This window comes from Budorcas taxicolor, chromosome 19 (genome assembly GCF_023091745.1).
Source record: "Budorcas taxicolor isolate Tak-1 chromosome 19, Takin1.1, whole genome shotgun sequence".
Classification (NCBI taxonomy): domain Eukaryota; kingdom Metazoa; phylum Chordata; class Mammalia; order Artiodactyla; family Bovidae; genus Budorcas; species Budorcas taxicolor.
Window position 1 is genome coordinate 45,023,905 of NC_068928.1, and position 23,919 is coordinate 45,047,823.

Consider the following 23,919-nt stretch of genomic DNA (forward strand, 5'->3'; position numbering starts at 1 on the left):
GGATACATGTATAAGGGAATGGCCAAGCTTGCCTGCTCAACCTGGGCTCGCTGGCTGGGCAAGTCAACCCCCACCCCACCCCTCCCACAGCCTTCGAATCTCCCGCCCCCACCTCCCAGGCTGGCACCTATGGAATCTTGGGACCCAGACATAACCCCAAAGAAGCCATCTAATCCTTCTTCCCCCTCACACCGCCCCACACCCCATCCTGGCTACACTGCACCAACAGTGGTGTCTTGGTGGCCCAGGGAAAGGCAGTCCTCCTCAGCTCTAATAAAGACGATTGTGGGGTTCCGGAGCCTCCCAAACTATCAGGCAGGACTGGAGTTCAAGCAGGCAGGAAAACCATCGGAGAGTTCCCCGTTGGGGAGGGCAGAGCTCCGGGTCGAACTTAGCAGGCCAGGAAGGGTGTGTGCGGAGGGCTCTCTGCCCTCTAGAGTCAGGGCCCTAAGGTTCCAATGTCAGGGAAAATGGCAGATTCCCCGCAACCCACTTTCCAGGTGAATCAGAAATCAGCCTGCCACGGAGCCATCTCTTAAGGTCCCCATCTCCACAGTCTCCACCCCCATCCACGGTCCTGAGCAGGTTGGGGCTTTCTCTTCGCCTTTCTCTTCCTTCCCCCTCTCTGCCTCTCCCTCCCCGTTTCTTCCCCTTCTTTTTCTGCGGGCTCCCTCTGCTAGTCTCCCCTCGCTCTCATCTCTCCCGCTCTTTGCTCTTTCTCTCTCAGGCCCTCTCTGATGCGCTCTCTATTTTCACTACTCTGTCTTTCCCTATTCTCCCCTTTCCTCCCCTCCTCTCTTTCATCTCCAACCAGCACACCGCCCCCCCCCAACAACCCCCCCCCCACCCCCCGCCCTCCAGTCAAGCACCGGGCTAGGAACGCGCCAGAAGCCGTGACAAGCCCAGGCGGCTCTCCCGACCCTTGATGCCCTCGGGCCAGTTTTCCAAGCTCCCCGCGCCCATCACAGCCTTGTGTGCTGAGGGCTCTCAGGATGGGTAGGGGCAGTGGGTTCAAGCTATAGGCATGGGTGGCCCAGATCAAAGGCCAGGGATGTCTGGCCCCCTGGCACAGACTTCCTCCAGCCAAGCCCCCACCCTGTGGAGACTCTGCCATTCCCAGCCTCCCAGTGCTGGGGGTCAGCTTCCTGATGCAGTTCCAGGAGTCACTGTCCTCAACCCCTCTTATTGGCCTCACTGTCTTTGCCCCAGGCCCAGAGATGCTTCAGCTCTGCTCCTGCCCCCACCCAGAGTGCTTTGGGGGCCTTGAGTGGCCTGAGAGCAGGGTTGGGGGGCAGGCATCCAGGTGATAGGGGTCAAGGGCCCCCAAATCCGGCTTCAATCTCAGCACTGCTCAAGGCAGACCTAATTCCTTGACTTGGGAAGGAGAGGAGAGAAAGAACCCAGGGAGGCCTTGGAAAGACTTTTCTTATGGCCAGGGGTGGGGTATTTAGATACCTTTGGTGTGCACACAGGGAAAGGGGGCATTATCACTAAGTCCCAGGTTGGAGCTAAGAACCTCAAGCAGGAGAGGTGGGCAGGGCAGGGGTATCTTGGCAGCAAGGTCCCCTGAGGACCCCAGCGGCTTCCCTGGTGGGGCTACTGCTTTTCACGCCCGGTAAACGGTTCATCCAGAAGATTCAAATGTGACTGCGGGTGTCCTTCTGACCTGAGCTTGAGGCCAGGCCTGAACCCCTCAAGGAGGAGAAAGTGACACGGCTCCGAGCGCAGGAAATGCAACTGGCCGCTGGTGTCAGTTGCAGGAAATGCAAAGGCAGCAGGAGGTCCCGATGCCGATCTGATCCCTGACAAAAGACTCAAATGACACTCGGCTCGGTCCCCCGGCGCCGCCCGCAGCCAGACCTGCGAGCCTTCGCGGACCTTTCCGCTCGCTTCTTGAAGACACGCGAAGCCACCTCCCGCGGCCGGGTCGAGGGGCCCGGCCCGCTCGCGGGCTCGGGAGGCTGGGAGGGGTAGCATTTCCCAACCCCCTCTGAGACCCTTGGATCCTGTCCTGCCCGAGCGAAGCTTCTGGAAACATCCTTGTCCTTTCTACTCTCGATTCCTCACGGGCCCAAGTCCCAAGAGGTCACGGTCTCCGGAGAGAAAAGGAGCCACCCGTCAATACCCACGCCAACTCGGCTCCACGTCAACACCCAGTCACAGCCCCGGCTCCCTAAACCTGGCTGGCGGGGGACCGCGGCGGTTCTGGGCCGGCGGAGGGTCCGAGGTGCCGTGTCCCCCCTCAAGTTCCCACTGGGTCCGGGGCGCGGGCTTTGCCCAAGTTTGCTGGGCGATGCCCTTCCCCGAGCCAGACTCGTGGGCCGGGCGGGAGGGGCGCGTGATTGACAGGCTGAACTACAGACTCATCTCTTACCTTAGGCCGCGGGCTCTGATTGGCTGCTCGCTGACATCCTCAAACCCGGCTGCTCCGCGCTGGGCTCGGGAAGGGGGCAGCTGCGGGTGGAGGTGCGCTTCTGACAAGCCCGAAAGTCATTTCCAATCTCAAGTGGACTTTGTTCCAACTATTGGGGGCGTCTCTCCCCCTCTTCATGGTCGCGGGCAAACTTCCTCCTCGGCGCCGCTTCTAATGGAGCCCCACCTGCTCCGGCTGCTCCTCGGCCTCCTGCTCGGTGGCACCAGGGTCCTCGCCGGCTACCCAATTTGGTGGTAAGACTCGCCTCTTATCTGCCCGGGGCCCGATTTCTCCACGGAGCCCCAGGGAGGTGGGGGGGCGCCAGCCGGGGGTGGGCTGCGGCAGGGCTGGGGCTCCTTTCTTCTTACCTCCCTCCAGCTCCACACTCGCCCACCGCCCCCCCTCCCACCCCCGGATTTTCTGCTGGTGTCGCCTTTAGAATCCAACTCCTGGCTTCTCTGATAAGCACCATTTTCCTTGCTAGTCGCTGCAGAGGCTTGAGGACTTTCCCCATCTCAGAAGGTCTCTTATTCTTAGATCCTAACCCTCAAGCCGTCCCAATCTGGGGGCCCCCTGAAGACCCTCCATTTGCTTGCAGTTGGGTTTCTGGAAATCCAGCGAGGTCCCTGGGGCGCAGCCACTCCTCTTCTCCATTTTGGGGTCTTCATGGGCAAAATCATCCTGTTCCTTCGTTGCCACCCCCATCTCCTCCGGCACCTCCATCAAGAGATTTCCCCACAAAAACCCCCCCTGTGCCTTCATATTTTAGACCCCAGTGGCTTCAGGGATCCCCGGGGCAGGGTAATGGTGGGGGGTGGATTTCATCAGATTCTCCCCACTCTGCTCTAGATTAATCTTGAGCCTCAGAAGTGAATATGGTATGTGCTGATCCGAGATGCCATTGAATTCGGATTTAATTCATTTCTTGCTTGTCCATCCTGGCAAAAGCGGGGCTCCTTGAAAATGTAGTTGTTTGGGAGGGGGGTGGGTTTGTTCTTTGACCAAAAGCCCAATTCTCCATGTCAAATTCGTTCCTTTTGGAAAAACCAAGGACCGAAGAGAAAGGGAGAGAGGGAGAGGAGGATTCAGTCCCTGAGAAATGCGGATACAAAAGACATTTTTAGTAAATAAGGCTGGGAAACCAGGCGCGGTGTTTGGGGGTGGGGGTTGTGCCTGTATGGGGGAACTGGCCATGGAATAAACAGCCCTTTGGGAGCCCCAGTTCCAGGGAGTCCCCTTGTTTTCCAAGCGGCCTCATCGCTACCAGCAGGTCCCAGAGGCCAGAGGGGAAAGACACACTGAAACCACCTCTCTAAATTACACCCCGCCTCTCCTCAGTCTCCAGCCCCCTGCATTCCGGAAAACTTTAATTAAAGAATCTTCCCCTCCTGGATGTAGGAGAGCCTCGGCCAGGGGTGGGGGGGTGGGGTGGGGTGGAAGGTGAGGAGGAAGAATTTGGGATCTGTGAGTGAGCAGAGGGTCTGTGGCCCCAGGATGAAAGTCAGAGAGTCGTGCTACCAGCATGTCCCCTTTTCCCTTCTTAACCACCCCCTGCCCAGCCTGGGATAGGAGGAGCAGAGCCAGATTTGGGGGTCACACCCTGAACCTGTCTCCAGCTGTTTGGGGTGGCAGCATTTGTGTCTGGGTGTTCAGGAGGGCTGGATGGGAGTAGGAGCAGGGCATGGCCAAGGGGGCTGCTGAGAGTAGCTCCCAGGACAGACACCCAAGGGGAAATCTTTCTTCTGCCCAGCCAGTCCTTCCCATCTTGGTGGGCTGGCCCGAGGCCTCCTGAACATAAAGAAGTCCCCAGGGTGGTGGGGGCAGCCAGGAATTCCAGGTTGGAGGCTTTGCTGGTTGAGGGGAAGGCTGCTGCAGAAACCAGTCCTGCCTCACTGGCCCTTCCCGACCCTTTTCCGATCCTCTGGCCGAGGGGATGCTGTTCTCTGCTTTCCCAGGGACCTTGGGGTTGGTGGGGAAGGTGGAAAGAGAAGGCTTGGAGACCGATAGGCTGCAGAAACCAAGGGGGAAAGACCGGGTTCCCCTCTCCTATGAGCTGGACAAGAGCACTTTTGGGGGGCAGTGCTGGTAGGGAGTGGTGGGGGTCTGCTGTGTAGTGGTGTATTGGGGATCATTCAGATGGGGACCACCCAATAGGAAGATGCTGGAAAAACCTGGAAAGCCAGGACATTGGCCCTAACATAACTGCTGGACACATGGCTTATTTGGGGTTGGGGATGGGGACAGAGGTGTTGCATTGTCTGGGCAGAGAGGTGTGTGTGTGTAAGTATGCGTGTTTAGGTCTATGACCCTAAGGAGTGTCATCTGTACACTAGCGTCCCTCCGTTTGAAGGAGCATCCGTGCCTGCAAATGGGAGACTGTGGATGTGAACTTGTGTGAAATGTGCCTGGGGGAATCCATAGCCCAGGGTGTACTATGTCTTTGCATGCAAGTGTTGGCAAGCGGCTGATTCTGTGAAGTGTGTGTGTGACAGAGAAAGTCTAGAAGTATCTGTGCCCATGTAGAGGTCAGCACCTGTGTCTGCTGATGACACTGCGTGACTGTATTCATGACTGGGCATGTGAGTGTTGTGTGTGTGTGTGCATGCATGTGCGTGTGCATGCATGTGCGTGTGCATGTGTGCACATGCCTTCATGACCGTATAAGGGGAAAGCTCCACAGATGTCTTTGTGCATGGATATCAGTGCTCGTGGCCATGACCTGATTGTGAGTATGAGTGTGAGGGCTGTGTCCGGGTCTGCCTGTGACGCTGTCCTCAGGTGGCAGTGACTATGGTAGGGCCCGTGGCTATGGGTAGGTTTGCAGGGATATGACCTGTGGATATGTTTGCAGTCATATGACCTGTAAGTGTGAATGACATTCTAAGCTTGGAGGCTTGGTGGGCATCCATGGTCCTGCAGGGATAGTCCTGCAGGAGACAAGGGTTTAGCGAGGAGGCTGAAAGGGGCTCAGGGACTTGGGATCTGGGGCTGGGCAGCATGGGCAAAGGGAGGTGCAGAGCCTTGCTTGGCACAAGCTCATCCTGTCTGCCCGAGGACTGTGTCACCAGCCCTCCCTTCTTATGCTGTTTGTGTTTGGTCTTGGAGCTAGGGCAGAGCGTGTCATGTTCTCAGGGCCGGAGCAGGGGGCCGAGGCTGGGACAGGGACAGTAGAGTAGACAGGCCTCAGATTCCTGTTTCTACTCTGCCCCAGGGCAGCCAGATTCCAGTTCTCTAGCCCATCACAGCCTGCCCTCTTCGGCCCACCCAGCTCACACATTCCCTAGGAGGGACTTTAAAGGGAAACTGTTCAGCTGGGATTTCTGTCTGTGCCACCCATCAAGGGTAGCACCCCACCCGCAGTGTTCCTCACTGTTCAGGCCCAAGCCTCCAGAAGGTAGACCAGAAGGCCGGGCAACAAGGAGGGGCATCAGATAGAGGTTCATGAGAGGAAGAGATGTTCCAGGGCCTTGCAGCCAGGTAGTGGAAGAGTTGGGACAGGAAGCAGTGGCGGCGGCACTGATTTCTATAATTCTTCTTGTCAGTCCCAGTTAGCGCCTGGTGGAGGAACTTGTCTTTCTTCTCCTTCTTGGGGGAAAAAATGAACAGTCTTATTAGAGCCCAGCCTAGTGCCTGCTGCATTCCAGAGGCGGAGGCCCTGATGGAAGGGGCCTGTGCTGGGGGTCGGGAACCCCCTGTGTCCTCTGTGGGACACAACCCTCTGGGCCTCTGTTTCCTCACGCAGGAATCACTAGCCTACCTCTGCTTCCCAGCTTGGGTGAAAACGCTCAGCAGAAGTCGAGGGCAGAGATCTGGAAAATAAGAACAGCTGAGCTCTCTCCACCATCCTGGGAGCCATTTCCCCTTTCGAGCACTTGCCCTAAGCCCTACCTCAGTTTCCCCATCTGTCAGAGGTCCTGCTACCTCCCCCACCCACTCCCACCTCCACCCGCCTTTCAGAGGCTTGTGAACATGTTCAGTCAAACCCTGTGGGGGTCAGTGGGCGGGGCTCAGAGAGGCACCTGGAGACTGCGGGGGAGGAAGGCCCCGGGCCAGGTGTTAACACTTGTAACAGGCAGGAATTACAGCTGGCTGGGGCTGGGGCTGGCGAGGAGCTGAGCTGGCTGGAGGCTGTTGATCCCACAGACAGACACACAGACAGACAGATGGGCAGATACCAGATCGGATGGCCAGGCTGTAACCGGGTGGTCTCCCTTCCAGGGCAGGCCTTACCCTCGGGGGAGGTGGTGGGAAATTAATCCGGGTCTCTTGGAAGTGAGCTCACCACCCTCCTGCCCACCCCACCCCCACTGTGGGCGGGGCTTGCTGTCCGAAGGGGGCAAAAGTGATTGTTGATCTGTTTGTCTTCTGATGGGCCCACATTTTGCTTGAAAAAATAAAGAAAAAGGGCCAACAACAATTGAAACGGCAACAATTGCAAAACCCAGGTCAAATATTATTATAATGCTGGAGTAGGAAATGGCAGCCCACCACAGGATTCTCGCCTGGAAAATTCCACGGACAGAGGAGACTGGTGGGCTTCAGTCCATGGGGTTGCAGAGGGTCGGCCACGACTGAGCACTGCACTGCACAAACAGGAGAATGGAGCTGAGTTATGTTCTCCGAAGAACCTTTTTTAATATATGGGGGGAAGGTATGGGGGAGGGGTAGCAGTCAGGGAAAGTTCTCCCAGAATTTCAGAGTATTTTGTCAACATCTGTGGGGCCAAGAGGTGAGTGATGGGTGCATCTGGGCCCTGAGCATCACCCTCACCCCAGGTATCTGAGGGCCTCTCATCTGGGAAGGATCTGGAACACTTGCCTGGTGGGAAGAACTTTGGATGGAGGTCAAAAGAGGCAGGAGCTGGACTGAGGTGCCAAGTTCTCTAGCGGGCATGCTCCCTCCCTCCCTGCAGCTTTCCCAGTGGTGAACCCCGCTAGAATCTGCCACCACTCACACTGTCTGGCTTTGGGGTGCTTGCTCAATCGCTGGTTCAGAAACTGAGGTGGACAGCGAGGGCTCTAGGTGAAAATCCCCAAAGAACAGGCTTGGCCAAGCAAGCATCTCCCATCCTGCCCACTAGAGAACTTAATGCTAATAAACATGGGTGGTGCTCAGGCAGAGGTGTTATGGATGCGAGGTAGGGGAAGGGAGGTCTGACCTGGAGGTTCTCTCTAGACTCTGAATGGATCTCTCCTGAGTCTGGGCAGGAGACAAGGAGCCTGGGGTTGGGGCAGGAAAGGCAGCTCTTCTCAGAGGAGGATATAGCTAACAGACACTTCCAGGGAGCGTGAGGGAAAAGGAAGACTTGTCTGGTCTCAGAATGTGGTCAGCCCAGAGGTTGAGGGGCATCTGGCCTTCTGGCCTTTTCCACTCATCCTGCCGTGAGCCACAGAATCCTTGTAAAGCCACCAGGGAGGGAAAGGACATTCTCTACTCCCTGTTCCTAATTAGGGAAGCTGGTGAGCCCAACTCCTTCCTCAAAGGCTAGTACCACCCTGATGCTACACCTCCCTATTCACATTACTGTGTGTCTGGAAGTGAGCAGAGCTTGAGTGCACAGACTGAGTCTGAGGGCGGAGTTTACCGCTGACAGGCTGTGTGACCTCAGATGAGTCCCTTTCCTTCTCTGTGTCTCCCTCTAGGCTTCATTTTTCTTAAGCAGCCGGAGGGATCTCTTCTGCCTCTTGGAGTCTGCAGGGCTATGACAGGAACCTGATTCACGGCTGTGAAGCAGGGAGCTCCAGGTGGCCCCAGCGCACTCCCCTGGGAGCCTGCCTCCCCCACCCCTCCGGGCCACCCGTGCAGACAGAGCCTCCCATAGGCAGCCCAGCCCTTTCGTTCTGCAGCCCCATCTGACCTAACTCCCAAAGCTGCCAAGTCCACCTGCTTACACCTCCAAACCTCATTTTCCCTGGACACTCACATTCCTCTTGGAGCCCGACTGCCTGCATTCACATTCCTGTAGTAGTGGATGACCTACAGCAAGTTCACCTCTCTGAGCCTCAGTTTCCCCATCTGTAAAATGAGAACAGTGACTGTTCCTACCTCATAGGGTTGTTGTGAAGATTGAATAAATGAATACAGGTAAAGCTCTCTTTATAATGCCTAGCATACTGGAAGTAACTAACTACATGTTAGTTTTACCCCCGTCTGCAAGCTCTTTTGATTCCTTTAAGTTCTAGATCGAAACTTGCCACTCCCAAGAAGTTTTCCCAGGTTGACCCTACCTGTGTGTGTATTTGTGTGTTACTTACTCATTCGTGTCCAACTGTTTGCCACCCCATGGACTGCAGCCCACCAGGCTCCTCTGTCCCTGGAATTCTTCAGGCAAGAATACTGGAGTGGGTTGCCATTCCCTTTTCCAGGAGATCTTCCCAACCCAGGGATCAAACCTGGGTCTCCTCCATTGCCGGCAGATTCTTTACCATCTGAGCCTGTTTTCTCTTTATCCTCAGAGCCAACTTGTCCCTTTAACTTGGTACTGGAGACCAGGAGCCTGAGGCTCTATACTTAACCTGAGGAAGCTAGGCTAGGCTAACCTAGGCTCTGCTGTTTGCCTGCCCAGGGAAGAGGGGGCAGAGAGGGCAGTGTGTTTTCCCCTAACCCTCCTCCTCCCATCCCACAGTTCGCTGGACTCCTGAGCCACTGCCACTTCCAGCTGCGACCTGGAGCCACCTTGGGCTGGACCAGGGAGGGGTGGGGGAGGCAGGTTCCCGGGCTGGCGAGGGTGGGTGGGGGGGGGGGAGTGGCACTGGGGCTGCCTGGAGCAGCCTGAGGAGCAGCTACTCCTCCAGGAGCTGAGAGATGATTCAGAAGGTGATTTATAGATGGAAGGCAGAAAGCTTGGCTCCTGGCAGAGGCCTGCTGCTTAATTACATTCTTTGGGGGGTGGAGGTACGAGGGGGGCAGCAGCAGGGGAGCGCCTCCCACCCCCTCCCCCTCCAGGTCTTGTCCCTGTGGCTCCTGTTGCTGGAGAGGGAATTCCCTGTTCTCAGTGGGAGACTGGGACAGGGAGCAGGAAGAGTTCCTGAGAGAGGAGGGGTAGAGGAAAAGGGAAGAGTCCCATCTCCCGGGACTCCTGCAGGGGGGTCTGGGATGCAGAGGGGGCTGGGAAGCGGGGCTGCCTCGGGAAGATCACTTGGTCTCCTCTCAGCTCCTGGGCAGCTGAATATAGCTAACCCACCCGAGCAGAGGGCTTCTAGAGTCCTGACGCCGCAACCCTATGCTTTCCCTCCAGGGGTCTATCCTACGGCTGCTTCTGGGTTCTTCCTTCACCTTAACTCCTTTTCTGTTGCTTGACTCTCAGTGGGCCGTGGGCTGGGAAGCTGGGGACCTGGCTCTGTACTCAGAGGTCGAGACCCACTTCTTTGCTATCAGGCAACCTGTGGTACGTGGCACAGCGGTTGCCTTAGATCCAGAAGGTTCTCCAGGCCAGGTCAGCCTTGTGTTGGAGGGAGAGAAACTTTCCTATCCTCACATTAAACTGATATCTTAGGGAGTCACTACAATTCAACTTGTTCAGTTGCTCAGTCACGTCCGACTCTTTGTGACCCCATGGGCCACAGCACGCCAGGCTTCCCTGTCCTTCACTATCTCCCGGAGTTTGCTCAAATAATTCAGCTGCTAAAGTTAAAATCACTTCAGTGCTGTAGACAAGCAGCCTCTCACTTGGTCAGTTACTGGCTGTGGTGACGTCCGGACTCTTTCTATGAACGCTGACCCGTGCGGCAACCAGTCTGCGACACCTCTCCACTACTTAATTCCCATGCAGCCTTCTTCACAGCTTCGAAACCCCAAACTCCGCCTCTCGTTCTTGAGGCTAGCAAGGTGTGTCGGGGGCAGGGGGTAAGGGAGCGAGGGCTGATGGACTCTGTTTATCTGTTTGCAACTTGCCTTGCACAGCCGGGAGGAGTTGGCAGGGGTCAGGATGGGGACACTAGACAGCTCTCTGGTTCCCCCTGAGGCGGACCTTCTCAAAATGGCCTCATTATGTGTGTGGAGTAAATTCCAGCAATGTCAGGCACACCCATACATCTAGAGGAAGTATGTTGGGAGACAAGATGGGGCAGTGTGGGGTGGTGGGAGGTTTCTGGGCAGGGAGTTAGGGGACCTGAGACCTGGTTCTGCCACTGGTTGTGGTGTGACATTATGCAAATCCCTCTGCTGTTCTGGGCCCCAGCTGGACATGCTGCTGGCCTTGGACTGCTAGCTATTTGGACTATCTGTATCTGGTTGAGCGGATGGTGTCATTGAGAGGTGACCTCAGGGCAGGGTGGGGAGTGTTGAGCACAAAACTTTACACTCAAACAGCTGTGAGAGCACACATGAGTCTCTAACCTCCCCCAGGCCTCGGTTTTCTCATCTGCAAAATGGGCGATGATAAGGAAGCCCTTTGCCCTGCCCACCTGCAGGGCTGTTAAGAGCTTCAGAAGGAAGGATTTTTACAAAAGTCCTTGAGAAGCAGAAAACCTATCATCACTAGTCCTACAAGAGAAGAGGAGTAAGATACAGTCCCTGGTCAAAGAGTGCTGATGATGGACCTGCCAGGAGTCTCTGAGTCTTTGAGCTTAGAGATTTGGTATTTCCAGCAGAGGAGGAAGGAATGGAACCCAGACAGGGGGGTTCTCAGCCCCTTCTTGTGGTGGTCTTAAGGTTCAGTGGGAAGCACTGAGGGGAGGGAGCAGAGGTTGGAGGTCAAGTGGCCACAGAGAATGCCCAGGTTCTCCCAAACTAGTGCAGAGATTGCAGGCCTGACCTGAGGTCAGCCAGGCATGGGACCCCTCAGAAGGGACATGGTGGTGGAAGGTGGGAAGAGAGGCGAGGAGCGGGGAGGGTAAAGGACCAAGAGCCAGAGGGCTCTTCTGAGGCCTGTGGCCATCAGGAAATCCTCGTCACCTGGATGGAGACTAGCACACTGGGAGACAATTCACTCCAGCTAGGCTGGAAAAACAGGAAGGACCTCTGTGTGTGTGGTGTGTGGTGTGGTGTGTGTGTGTGGTGTGTGTGTGTGTGTGTGTGTGTGTGGTGTGTGTGTGGTGTGTGTGTGTCTGTGTGTGTGTGGTGTGTGTGTGTCTGTGTGTGTGTGTCTGTGTATGTATGTATGTGAGGGGGATGGGAGCAACAGGACCAAGCGCCCTGCCCCTGGGCACAGAGTCCCACTTATCTGCCAGAGCCAGCTGGGCCAGCGAGGAAAGCCAATCTCCACGCAGGGCCCATTAGGAATGCAAATAGGGACTATGGCAGCAGGGGCGAGCCAGCATCTCACATCCTGTCCAGCTCCTCACCACGTATCTTCCTAACCTGGCTGTCTTTCTTTCTTTATTTCTTTGGCTGCACCACGCAACACATGAAATCCTAGTTCCCCGACCAGGGATCAAACCTGTGTCCTCTGCATAGGAAGATGCATTCTTATCCCGGACCATGAGGGAAGTCCCCCTAACCTGGCTCTCTGAGGCTGGTGCTCCCCTGCTCTAAAACCTCCCATGTCTCTGCACTTTTGTGGGCACAAAGGCACCACCACGTCAGGTGTACCTTTCATAAGCCCCCAGGAGTCCCTCTGTGGGTGTTCATGGAAACACTTTGCTATCTCCTCTCCTCACACTCGGCTGCTCAAATTCCATTTTGCCTTTATAGTGCGTGCTTGCTAAGTCAGTTTAGTCATGTCTGACTTTGCAACCCCCATGGACTAGAGCGCGTCAGGCTCCACCGTCCATTAGATTCTCCAGGCAAGAATACGGGAGTGGGTTGCCATTTCCTTTGCCAGGGGATATTCCCAGCCCAGGGATCGAACCTGCGTCTCCTACATTGGCAGGCGGGTTCTTTACCACCAGTGCCTTTGAGACCCAGATCAAAATCCTCTCTGAGTCTGAGATTCCAGATCTGCTGTCCAACAAGAAGAGAATATGTCATCCCTCCCTTCTCTTCTCATCGACTCCCCAGGACAGCTATGCCCTATATTCCCAGCGCCCTTTCTCATGGGCATCTTCTACACTACACGTGTGTTATTGTAGAATACACATGTGTTATTATTTATTTATTTATTGGGATGTGCTAGGTCTTATTTGTAGCATGCGGGATCGTTAGTTGCAGCATGCAAACTCTTAGGATCTAGTTCCCTGACCGGGGATCGAACCCAGGCCCCCTGCATTGGGAGCTCATGGTCTTAGCCACTAGACCACCAGAGAAGTCTTACACATGAGTTCTCGTCACCTTGTGCTTGCCTCCCCCAGTGCCGAGCATATAATGGGGGTCAGTAAACAAAAACATAACTCCATGCTATGTGTAATACACTCAGTAAAGGCACGTGGGCAACAGAGGTTCCTAAGAGTGCCGGTTGTACACGTGAATCATGACAGTGTCATGAGCAGACCTAAGGAGCAGAATAAATTAAAACCTCATCCCTGGGTGTGACCCATGGCTCTGGGCACATTGTTCTGCTGACTTTGAAAGGTAGCACAACCTGGGTCCCATCGCTCAGCTTAGGCCCCAAGTGGTTAACAGCTCCAAGGTTCAAAGCACGCCCAAGAAGATGCAGCCCCCCATCTGAGTGGGCTGCTGTCCCAGGGGCTGAAGTGAGCCTCATCCCCATGGTCTCAGTTCCCCAGAGAATTTTTTCCATCCTGACTCCATTTGCAAATAATTCCTATTACTGTTTTATTTCTCAACAGGTCATATGATGCTTACGTGTCTGAGTCTTAGTTTAAAAACCTCACTTGGCGTGACCTGTTTGCCCATCAAGGAGCACGTCAGTATGTTTGGCAATGCTGTGTATGTGCTGGTGTCTGTATACACATCAGGAGTTAGAACGAAACTCCGTCCATTTTATAGATGAGGACTCAGGTCTTAAAGCCTGGGCTCTGAACTCAGCTCTGCTGGGGCCAGAGCTTTTCCCTCCCACTGCCATTCAGATGCAGAAGTGGAGTTCTTCGATTGCTACCTGGAGCAAGGATTTACTTTTTCGTATTCTAGCTTGGTCCTCAAAGGATGACTTTCAGTCAAGATTACATTTGACCTTCAGCTTGAAAGCTGCTGCCTTGGGTTTGTTAATACTATTTCTGAACCTCTGGGAGTTTTCTTTTTTATTTTATTTATTTTTGGCTGCACTGGGTCTTCGTTGTTGAGTCTGGGCTTTCTCTAGCTGTAGTGAGTGGGGGCTACTCTCTAATTGTGGTGCGCGGGCTTCTTATTGAGGTGGCTTCTCTTGTGGTGCCTGGGCTTAGTTGCCTGAGGCACTTGGGATATTCCCGGACCAGACATGGAACCCATGTCCCCTGCATTAGCAGGCGGATTCTTAACTGCTGGACCACCAGGGAAGTCCCTGGGAGGTTTCTTATTTGGGCACTTGTGCAAGTCACTGGCAAGCTTTCTACATGTACGAAGCTGGCAGAAGTGGCCATTTTGGTACGGGTGGAGAGAGGTGGCCCTGGGCAAGTCACTGCTTCTTGGGCCTCTGTTTTCTCACCTATTAAACTGGAAGGAGGTAGAGTCATGGCCTCTCACCTCTCACATTACTTTCAGCTGTAGAAGTTCTCTTTCTTCTTAATCCCTTATGCTCCTTTGCATCCAATCCCATCACACATACTAGAAAACAATCAGAATCTTCTTTCTTTCCCAAACCAATTCTTATGTTCATGTTTCTGATATAGATGATTTTTTACTTGACTTTTACAATTCAATATTCACCTAGATTTCTCCCTGAGGAACTAGTGTGATTTCTCCTTGTTGTTAAAGTATGTTTCCCTCGAAGTCCTGACTGTCAAAAAACTGAAACATGAACTCAATCCTTGCACCTGCAGTGACCTCTATTTGTCATCTTCTTCACCTTGATCCTGATTTTCTCTTTTCATTTTGTTATTCAATCCATGTGTTCTGTGTTACAAGCTCCTGGAGGGCAGGCTCTGTCTCCCACATCACAGCCTTCTCTATGCTGGTCAAGTTCATAGTAGATGCTCAATAAATATTTGTTGTTGTTAGAATGAATATTTGCTGTCAGGCAATTCAAATCCTTCTGGAGGGACTTCCCTGGCAGTCGAGTGGTTAGGACTCCATGTTTCCCCTACAGTAGGCATGGGTTCAATGCTTGGTTGAAGGGAACTAAGATTCTCCATGCCAAAAAACAAAAACAAAAGCACAAATCCTTCTGGAAAGAGGTAAGGCATACATAAATTTTAAAAATCTTTCTATATCATGGAGTTGGCCCTGACCAGATATTAATAGTTTTGGATTGCAAGAATTCTGATTAGTTTCTGTTTCTTTATCATCAGAACTTCCCCCCAAGTCTACAAAAGCCTTGTCTTTGGGGAAGTCACCATCTATTCATTTCTGCAAGATCTGCTTCATTCTAAACTTGAAGTTGGTACATACTTGTTCTCTTCAGAAGCTCTTGTTTCTGGCCAACGATCGTGCTTTCCTCTTTCCCTGGCTCCTTTCACACCTGGTTTCTCCCAGCTTCCCTTTCCCCCAAGCCAGCCAGTGCTACTGCGGCCATTCTGCAGGCGGCAGGGTGCCCTTGTGGCATCCTCCCTGCCTCTTCAGCTGGCCTGACTCCAAGCCCCAACCCCAGCCATCGCGAGAACTGCTGTCACTGTGGGCACAGGTGGGAAGGAAGAGGGAGGCTGGCCGAATGAACATCACGCTTGACAAACACCAGATCCCTTGCTGCCAGCCAGGCCCCTCCCAATAGCAAAGCCCTAGAGGGGTACTGGCTTGACCTGGGAAATGCCAAGCCCTCATCCGAAGGATGGAATCTCAAATAGGGACAGAGAATGGCTGGTGAGGGATGCCAAGCTGGCCTCACCCACCCACCAGCAAGGTGTTCTCTCGGCCTCCCACCTCCTCCCTGCTTCTGCATCTCTAGAGACCACCCTCCTCAGCCCCTGGACTTCAGGAAGGAGAATGTGTAACCACAGGCGTGGTGGTCCTTCATCTTAACTGAAGCTTCTGCAGGAGAAATTCTGGAGCCTTCCTCAGCTATCAGTAAGGATGGAGTCTAAGACCTTGACACTGTCCTTGAAGCTAAAAGAGCCCCATGAGATTAGCATCTTCACCTCCACTTGAAAATTTTTATTTATTTGGCTGCACTGGGTCTTAGTTGCATGTTGGCTCTTTGATCTTCGTCGCAGCATGTGGAATCCTTAGTTGCAACATACGAACTAGTTAGTTGTGGCAAATGAATTCTTAGTTGCAGCATGTGGGATTTAGTTCCCTGACCAGGGATCAAACCCAGGCCCCCTGCTTTGGGAGTGTGGAGTCTTAGCCACTGGACCACCAGAGTGGTCCCTTCATCCCCATTTTATCTGTGAGAAAACTGAGACCACAGAGCCCATGCAAGGAGCTGGGAAGCCAATGGGGGAGGCAAGATTTACCAGCCAGCTAAGGAAACATGCCACACACATGACTGCATCCTTGTAACAGCCTCAGGAGGCAGATACTCTTATTATCTCCATTCTACAGATGAGGAAACTGAGTCCCCGAGGAAGCCACTCCGTTACCCAAGGCTACACAGCTGGCCAAGCCCAGAACTCCAACTATGATATAGACTGGCTGAATCCAGGCTTTACAGGCGGTAACACCACATCTTGACAGCCAGGAGCTTCCTCCTCAGGTCTGACTGCAGTCTTTCCTGACTTAGTTCAAGACTAGGTTCTCTTCTTTAGTTTTCTAGAGTCATGAGCATCAAGGTAACTTCAGCTTGACTCAAGCACGAGGGTGCGTTGCTCAGTGCGTCTTCCCTCCCAGATGACCCAGTCTCCTGGATACCTTTAACCATCTTGTTCTCCTGATCTCTCTCCAGCTTCTCTACATCTTCTTGCAAGTTCTGTGACCCACAGCACTGTATTAGACCAAGGCGAAGGGATCCTGCCAGGCCCTTCATATTAGGGGGCTTCACTCTTGTGTCTTAAGGCTACACCCCTCCCTGCAGGGCCAGGTATCTGGGGTTCAAGGGGTCATACCTACAACACCTCACCCTTAGCCATGCTCTTGGTACTCAGAAATATACCCAAGGCACCTGGAAGTGCCTAGTTTCATTGTCTATCAATCTACTTCTGGGCTGGGCAGGCCTCAGCCTGGGGTTTGTCCCATCAGGGCAGCCATGCTGATGGGTGGGTGTGCCCTTAGGGATGAGAGGTGGTCAGTGGGAGGCCATTTGCAGGGCCTGTGGATGCAGCTTGGAGGTTCCAGGTCAGGGTGTCCAGTGTGGGTGGAGCAGGAATGAGCAAGTTGCTGGCTGCGGGCTGGGGACTGGCTCTCTCCATGTCACTTTCTCTTTTTTTTCTGTTTCCTTTAAAAAAAAAAAATTACTTTTTTGGAGGATAATTGCTTATAGTACTGTGTTGGTTTCTGCCATGCACCAACATGAATCAGCCATAGGTATACACACATCCCTTCCCTCCTGGACCTCCCTCTCCCCTCCCACCCCATCCCATCCTCTAGATTGTCACAGAGCCCCGGGTTTGAGCTTCCATGTCACTTTCTAGCTCAGAATGCCATGGAGAACCTAGCCTTCCAAGTGGCGAATAAGGTATTTTATCAAGATGCTGCTTAAGTCGCTTCAGTCGTGTCTGACTCTGTGCGACCCCATAGGTGGCAGCCCACCAGGCTCCCCCGCCCCTGGGATTCTCCAGGCAAGAACACTGGAGTGGGTTGCCATGTCCTTCTCCAATGCATGAAAGTGAAAGTGAAGTTGCTCAGTTGTGTCCGACAATTAGCGACCCCGTGGACTGCAGCTCACCAGGCTCCTCCGTCCATGGGATTTTCCAGGCAAGAGTACTGGAGTGGGTTGCCATTGCCTTCTCCGATTTTACCAAGAGAAGATGATAGAATTTTTAAAGCTTATTATTGAAGTATATCTACCGAAAAGTCCATGAATTATAAGTGTACAGCACACGGAGTGGATAGAATATATATTTTTAATTGAATTATAATTAATTTACAATGTTGTATTGGTTTCAAGTATATAGCAAAGTGATTCAGTCATACATACATATATATTCTTTTCAGATTATTTTCTATTATAGGTTATCACAAGGTATTGAGTATAATTCCCTGTGCTGTACAGTAGAACCTTATAGTTAACCTATTTCGTATACAGAAAATATATTTTATTTAACCTGACATGAATCCTTTAAATACCGGGCACCTGGTAGATAAGACTTCATTTAATACTCTCATCCCAGACCCTGTAAGTGAACCAACCAGGCCTGGGGGCTTGGGCAGGAAGTGGAGTCCCTCAGGGTGTGACTAGCACAGAATCTGGAAAAGCCTTGCTTTGTCCATCTTTGCATTATCTTATGTTCCTGGCTTGGTGGGTTGACATCCTTCTACTGGGTTGGCCAAAACGTTTGTTCAGGTTTTTCCATAACACCTTACAGAAAAACCCAAACAAACGTTTTGGCCAATCCAATACATTGGAAGCACTTCTAGCTGGCTCACCATGTGTGGTCCCCTCTTACCTTCAAGTCCCTTTTGTTTCACTGAGACCTTGTCTCAGCCACTCTTGGCTTCAAAGGCTTTTCCTTCATATTTCATTGGTTTTGTCATTTTTTTTCTTTAAAAAAAAATATTTATTTTTAACTGATTGATGATTGGTTTACAATATTGGTTTGATTTCTGTCATACACCAGCATGAATTAACCAAGGTTAATTCACATGTCCTCCCTCTATGCCCTCCCTCTTGAATCTCCCACCTCTCACCCCTTCCCACACCTCTAGGTTATTACAGAACCTCAGTTTGAGTTCCCTGAGTCCTATAGCAAGTTCCCATTGGCTAACTTTATATATGTTAGTGCGGTTCTGTCATTTTAAATGGCCCAACAGAAGAGCATTCAGCCGGCAGCTCTGACTGATGTTCTACTCTCCTGTTTTTATTATATTTAATTTTTTTTACCTCTTTAAACTTTTTTAATTAAAAAATGTTTATTGAAATATAGTTGATTTTCAATGTTGTATTAGTCTCAGGTGGTGTTTCTGCCCTCTTTAGTATGGCTTGTAAAACCCAGAATGATTTAGCCTCTTTGTGATTCTCCACCCTAACTCACCTCCCACCCAAACATTTTCGCCCTATGACCTACTTTCAGCTGCACAGGTAAGAGTGTGAACTTTAGGTGATACAGTCCTGGACTCCGGATGATTCTGCCTTTAATATCCGGGTGACCTGAACCTGTCTGAACCTTAGCTTTTTCTCTGCAAAACGAGAAGGAAAGGATACAACATGCGAGAGATTTCGAGGTGTCCATGCTTTGCCATCAGTGTTGCTTCGTCGTCTGGGGTGTTCTTACATGATCTTGCGTCTCCTGGCCTATGCTCTTTCCCCGCCTTCTTCAGAATGACTTCTGTGAACTCCTGTCCGTTCTTGGAAGCACAGTCCAGGCACCACCACCTCTCTGCTGGCTTCTTTCACACCCGACTCAGCCCCTTCCAGGCGCATCCATTTCATTGATTAGACTGTGAGTGTCCTGCAGGCAGGACCGGGTCTCCACCACCTTTGTGCCCACATCACAAGGATAGCGCAGGGCACACATGTTATCCTCTAAGACGGGATGCAGGATGAAGGGACCCCACGAGAGTCACCTGACAGTCACAGGCTCACTCTGCTAGACTAGAGTCCCATGGCTTCTGCAAGGCCCTCCTGGGAAGACCTAGGGCCCTTGGCACTAGTTACCTCTTTCCAAGGATCTGTCTTGTCTTCCCAACTAGAGGGTCAGCCCCTCTGACTAACAGAGGGCAGGACTCTGCTCTGTGTCTTCATATCCCTAGTGAGCCCCACACGTGGTCCTGAATGTGGCAGGAGCCTGGCTGGTAACAGTGATGGTTGGTTGGCCGACACACTGAGCTCCTTCTAAGCAAGCGCGCAGCTGGGCTAGCTGGTTCCCTCTCTCTGGGACAGCTTTCCCCCTCACTCTGTGATTTCCTAGAGAGTCCGTCTCTGAGCTTCTAGCCTCTGTGCACAAAGGTTTCAGAAAGAGGAGTCAAACCAGCCTTGGTGCGAATCTCAGTTCTACTTAAAAGCTGTTTGTGCCATTAAAGAAAAGAATCTCTGACTCTCAATTTGTTCATCTGTAAAATGGGGGTTAAAATTACTATCTCAGGGCAGTTGTGAAGATAAAATGAAATAATACTCGGGAACCAAGTTAACGATGAAGATGAATAAATTAAGGATGTTCTGAAGGTCATTCTTAAGGAACAAAGGTCATAAAATATTTTATTCCAGACTAGGCTTCTTTGGAATAGAAAGATCTGAATTCTTTCCAACACAGGAAAAGGCCATACTCAGGGAAAGCCATTTGCTTTATGTTGGTTTGTCGCAACTAATTAACCTGTTCGAAGAAAAAAGTGGGGAAATTCCCTGGCAGTCCAATGGTTAGGACTCCAGCTTTCACTGCCAAGGGCCTGAATTTGATCCCTGGTCGAGGAGCTAAGATCCCATAGGCTGCGTGGTGAGGCCAATAAATAAATAAATAGTAAGATAAAAAAGTAAGAAGTTGGCACTAACAGTCCCCTGGTGGCCTAGTGGTTAGGATTCCATGGCTTCCACTTCTGTGCAGATTGACTGGGTTCAATCCCCAGTCAGAGAACTGAGACCCTACAAGCCGTGCAGAAAACAAAGTGGGCGATGGCGTGTGGCAGAAGTCTGCGACTAGGTGGAGCCAAGGCAATGTGGACTCCAGTCTGACCTTGTGTTCTGGTGTCCTGTTCAGGCAATATACTTACAAAGGCCTCCAGTTCTAAGAAGTGAAGCATCAATCAAAGGTGGTGACTTGGAGTTTTTTAGGGGCTCCAAGGACTGGTCTTTGTGGGTGTACTATGGCTCTAGTTAACAGCTCAGCACTGGCCACTTCATCCCTGTGAAGCGCAGTGAGGAAGTTTGGTTGGGGTACCAGGTGGCCTGGGGTTGGATGCAGGCTGGCCCAGGGATGGCACTCACTGTGCCCTTCCATCCTCCAGGGGAAAAGAGCCTGCTGGACCACAGGAAGGAAGGTGAGGAAACTGTGGCACAGAGGCCATGGAATGTTTTCTGTTCTTATAAATATTTTTGATGGCAGACTGATACAAAATATTTCTTATTATGTGATCCTTGATGCATACAAGAGTAAACATACCATGCATGAGTGCTAAGTCGCTTCACTCGTGTCCTAGTCTTTTGTGATCCCATGGACTATAGCCCTCCAGACTCCCCTGCCCATGGGGATTCTCCAGGTTGGAGTGGGTGTGCAACCCACATCTCCAGGGGATCTTCCCCACCTAGAGATTGAACCTGTGTCTCTAATGTCTCCTGCATTGGCAGGTGGGTTCTTTACCACTAGCGCCACCTGGAAAGCCCGAAACATACCATTAATAGAGGCTAGAATAACAAGATGAAAACCAGGGCCTGGCCACACCCCCAAAGAACCAGAATATGATCAAGGTCATTATATCTGTCTGTGGTCTACTCCCCGTCCTATCCTGCTGTGTCCCTCCAGGCAGGATCACATCCTGAATTTTGTGTATTTATTCTATCATTTAACTATTTATTTATGTTGCTCACATATTTATGTTGCTGGCTTGCGGGACCTTAGTTTCCCAACTAGGGACTGAAGTCGAGTCATAGCAGTGGAAGTGTCAAATCCTAACCAGTGAACCACCAAGGAATTCCCTATTCCGTCACTTAAATAACAGTTTCCCCAGCTAGAAATGCCTAGACAATATACATATATATATTGTTTATTTTTATTATTTTATTAAAACCTTAAAAACCTGAGGTAGAGTTGATTTACAATATTGTGTTAGTTTCAGGTTACAGTGAAATTATTTAGTGATCTATATATACATATTCTTTTCTAGATTCTTTTCCATATAGTTTATTACAAAATACTGAGTTATCGTTCTTTGCTCTATATAGCAAGTCCTTGTTGAGTAGCTACTGTGTATCTATTACATGGTAGTGTGTGTCTGTTACTCCCAGATTCTTGTATTTATTTGCTGTGCTAGGCCTTCACTGCTGCGTGTAGGCTTTCTCTGCTTGCAGTGAGCAGGGGGCTACTGGCCAGTTGTGGCGCACAGGCTTCTCGTTGCGGTGGTTTCTCTTATTGTGGAGCACAGGCTCTGGGACACGCGGGCTCGGCAGTTGCGGTGCACAGGCTTAGTTGCCCTGCCGAATGTGGAATCTTCCTGCACCAGGGATTGAACCCATGTCCCCTGCATTAGCAGATGGATTCTTCACCACTGGACCACTAGGCAAGTCCGCAAATTACTAAGTCCCCTCACTAAAGTGAGGGAGTGAGTCCCTCCTCCCTCACTTTTTGTTTATTTTTAAGCATTATAAAAACAGTGTTATGCGGTGTACCTTCTCTTCTGTGATGTAACGTTCCCCGAGCCCCATCAGAGCCAGGGCACATTGCTCTCCTGGCTCCTTCCCTACACTTCTGTCCCAATGGATCACCCTGCCTGAATCACAGCAATAACATCTTTCAGGTGCCACTTCAGGGAAGACCGAAGGTGACTTCTTCTGAGCCTTTATCAACACTGCTGGGACTCCCTTCTGAGAGAAAAGCCATGAGCTCCTCAATGCGCATCAGAGACCAGATGTGGCTGCCACCACCTGCTGGCATCTCTGTCCTCCCGGCTTGGGCCTTACTCATCCTCTCTTCCTGCCCTGGAGCAAAATTCTACTTCCTTGTGCCTGACCGCTTAGTTGTGTCTGACTCTTTGCAACCCCAGGGACGTAGCCCACCAGGCGCCCATGGGGATTCTCCAGGCAAGAATACTGGAGTGAGTTGCCATACCCTCCTCCAGGGGAGCTTCCCATCCCAGGGACTGAACCCAGGTCTCCTGCATTCCAGGCGGATTCTTTACCATCTGAGCCACTAGGGAATCCCTCCATTTTATAAAGATAAAGTGGTCTTAGGGTCCCTTTCCTGACCAAAAAACTTTTCTATCACTTCTCCAACTGGCCATGACCTTCCTGGAATTTTTCAAAACTCCATTCAGAGCTGTCATCTTCTGGGAATCTTCCTAGTCTAACTTCCACCCTCTCTCTTAGCTCTTCTGCACACCTTTTTTATGTCACAGCAGGAAGTTACAAACTGTGCTTCTTACACCAGTCCCACAGAGTCCTGCTGAGAAGGGCTTTGGGGGCAAATAAGTTTGGGAAGTGCCACCTGCTACTTCCAGCCTCTTGGTGTTTATGGTGCTCATTAGCATATTAGTATCTTCTCAGCATGGCAACATCTTCTTGGCAACACAGAGAAGCTGGCAGGGATGATCTTTGCTTAGTTTGTTTTCCAAAAATATTTACTGTCTCAAGTAAAAACTTATTACTTGTTTGGAAGATGTGATCTAGAAGATTCTCCGGCCCCTTTCATATGTCAGTTTGTCCTTGTGATCTTATTCTTCTCAGCAACTGGACTGTAATTCCTCTGACTTTAAAAAATCATCCTTTGTGAACTAGTTTAGTCCAGAGCACCCATCCCAAAGGGTCTTGAGTTGAATGAACAAATGAAGCCATCAGCTAATCAACTGGTCAATTTAGTTGAATCCTCTTTCCTGTAAGGCTGGCAGAAACCAGACCCAGCTGCTCGTTGTAGCCTGGGGATATGAGTGTCTCTGGCCAGTGTTAGACCTTTCCCATGGTATTCTACAAAGCCTAATTCCATCACCCCTGGTAGACTGTATCTCTTGCATTAGGCTTCCTATAATTTTCTTTTTAGGCATCTGTCTCCCGGTGAGTCTGGGAGCCTCTGCAGGGCAAGGACCATGTCACACTCACCTCTCTGGGTTCCCATAAATGGGTGTTCAGTCCCCACTGAACACTGAATAATGAACCTCTCCACCAACTGCACCCAGAGAGCTGGTGGTTAAGACCACAGGCTCTGGAGCCAGACTGGATGAGCCCCCAAACTACCTGGGTAACCTCGGGCAAATTACTTAATCTCTATACTTCAATTTCCCCACTCTAATGAGGGTGATGATAGCAATACCTTCCTTACAGGGTCGTTGGGAGGGTTAAATGAGTTAATGCTAGGAAAGATTGAGGGCAGGAGAAGAAGGGGATGACAGAGGATGGGATGGTTGGATGGCATCACCGACTCAATGGACATGGGTTTGGGTGGACTCCAGGAGTTGGTGATGGACAGGGAGGCCTGGCGTGCTGCAGTTCATGGGGTCGCAAAGAGTCAGACAAAACTGAGAGACTGAATTGAACTGATGTGAAACAGTACCTGGCGTGGAGAATGGCACTGGTCTGTGTTAGCACTTATAACAGCAACTACTGTCTATTATACCAGGGATTATGATAAAGTCTTTACCTGCCTCCTTTCAGTGACACCTCCCTCTAGTCTCTGTAAAGTAAATGATGTTTGGGAATTCCCTGGCTGTCCAGTGGTTAGGACTCTGGGCTTCCACTGCAGGGGACACGAGTTCCATCCCTGGTCAGGGAACTAAGATCCTCGCATGCTGCAGGGCGGGGCCAAAAAATTAAGTAGGTGATGTTTACATTTTTTGTTTTGGGTTAGGAAGCTAAGTCCTCCCAA

The 23,919-nt window shown here is 51.6% G+C and overlaps 1 protein-coding gene across 1 annotated transcript in view; it reads left to right on the forward strand.

Moving 5' to 3' along the window:
* Positions 1–2,587: 2,587 nt before the first annotated feature.
* WNT3 (Wnt family member 3) overlaps positions 2,588–23,919 on the forward strand; it is a 47,792-nt gene continuing 26,460 nt past the window's right edge. The window contains exon 1 of the mRNA XM_052658665.1: positions 2,588–2,667. Within this exon, the coding sequence (XP_052514625.1) occupies positions 2,588–2,667 (80 nt within the window). The remainder of the gene's footprint in view (positions 2,668–23,919) is intronic.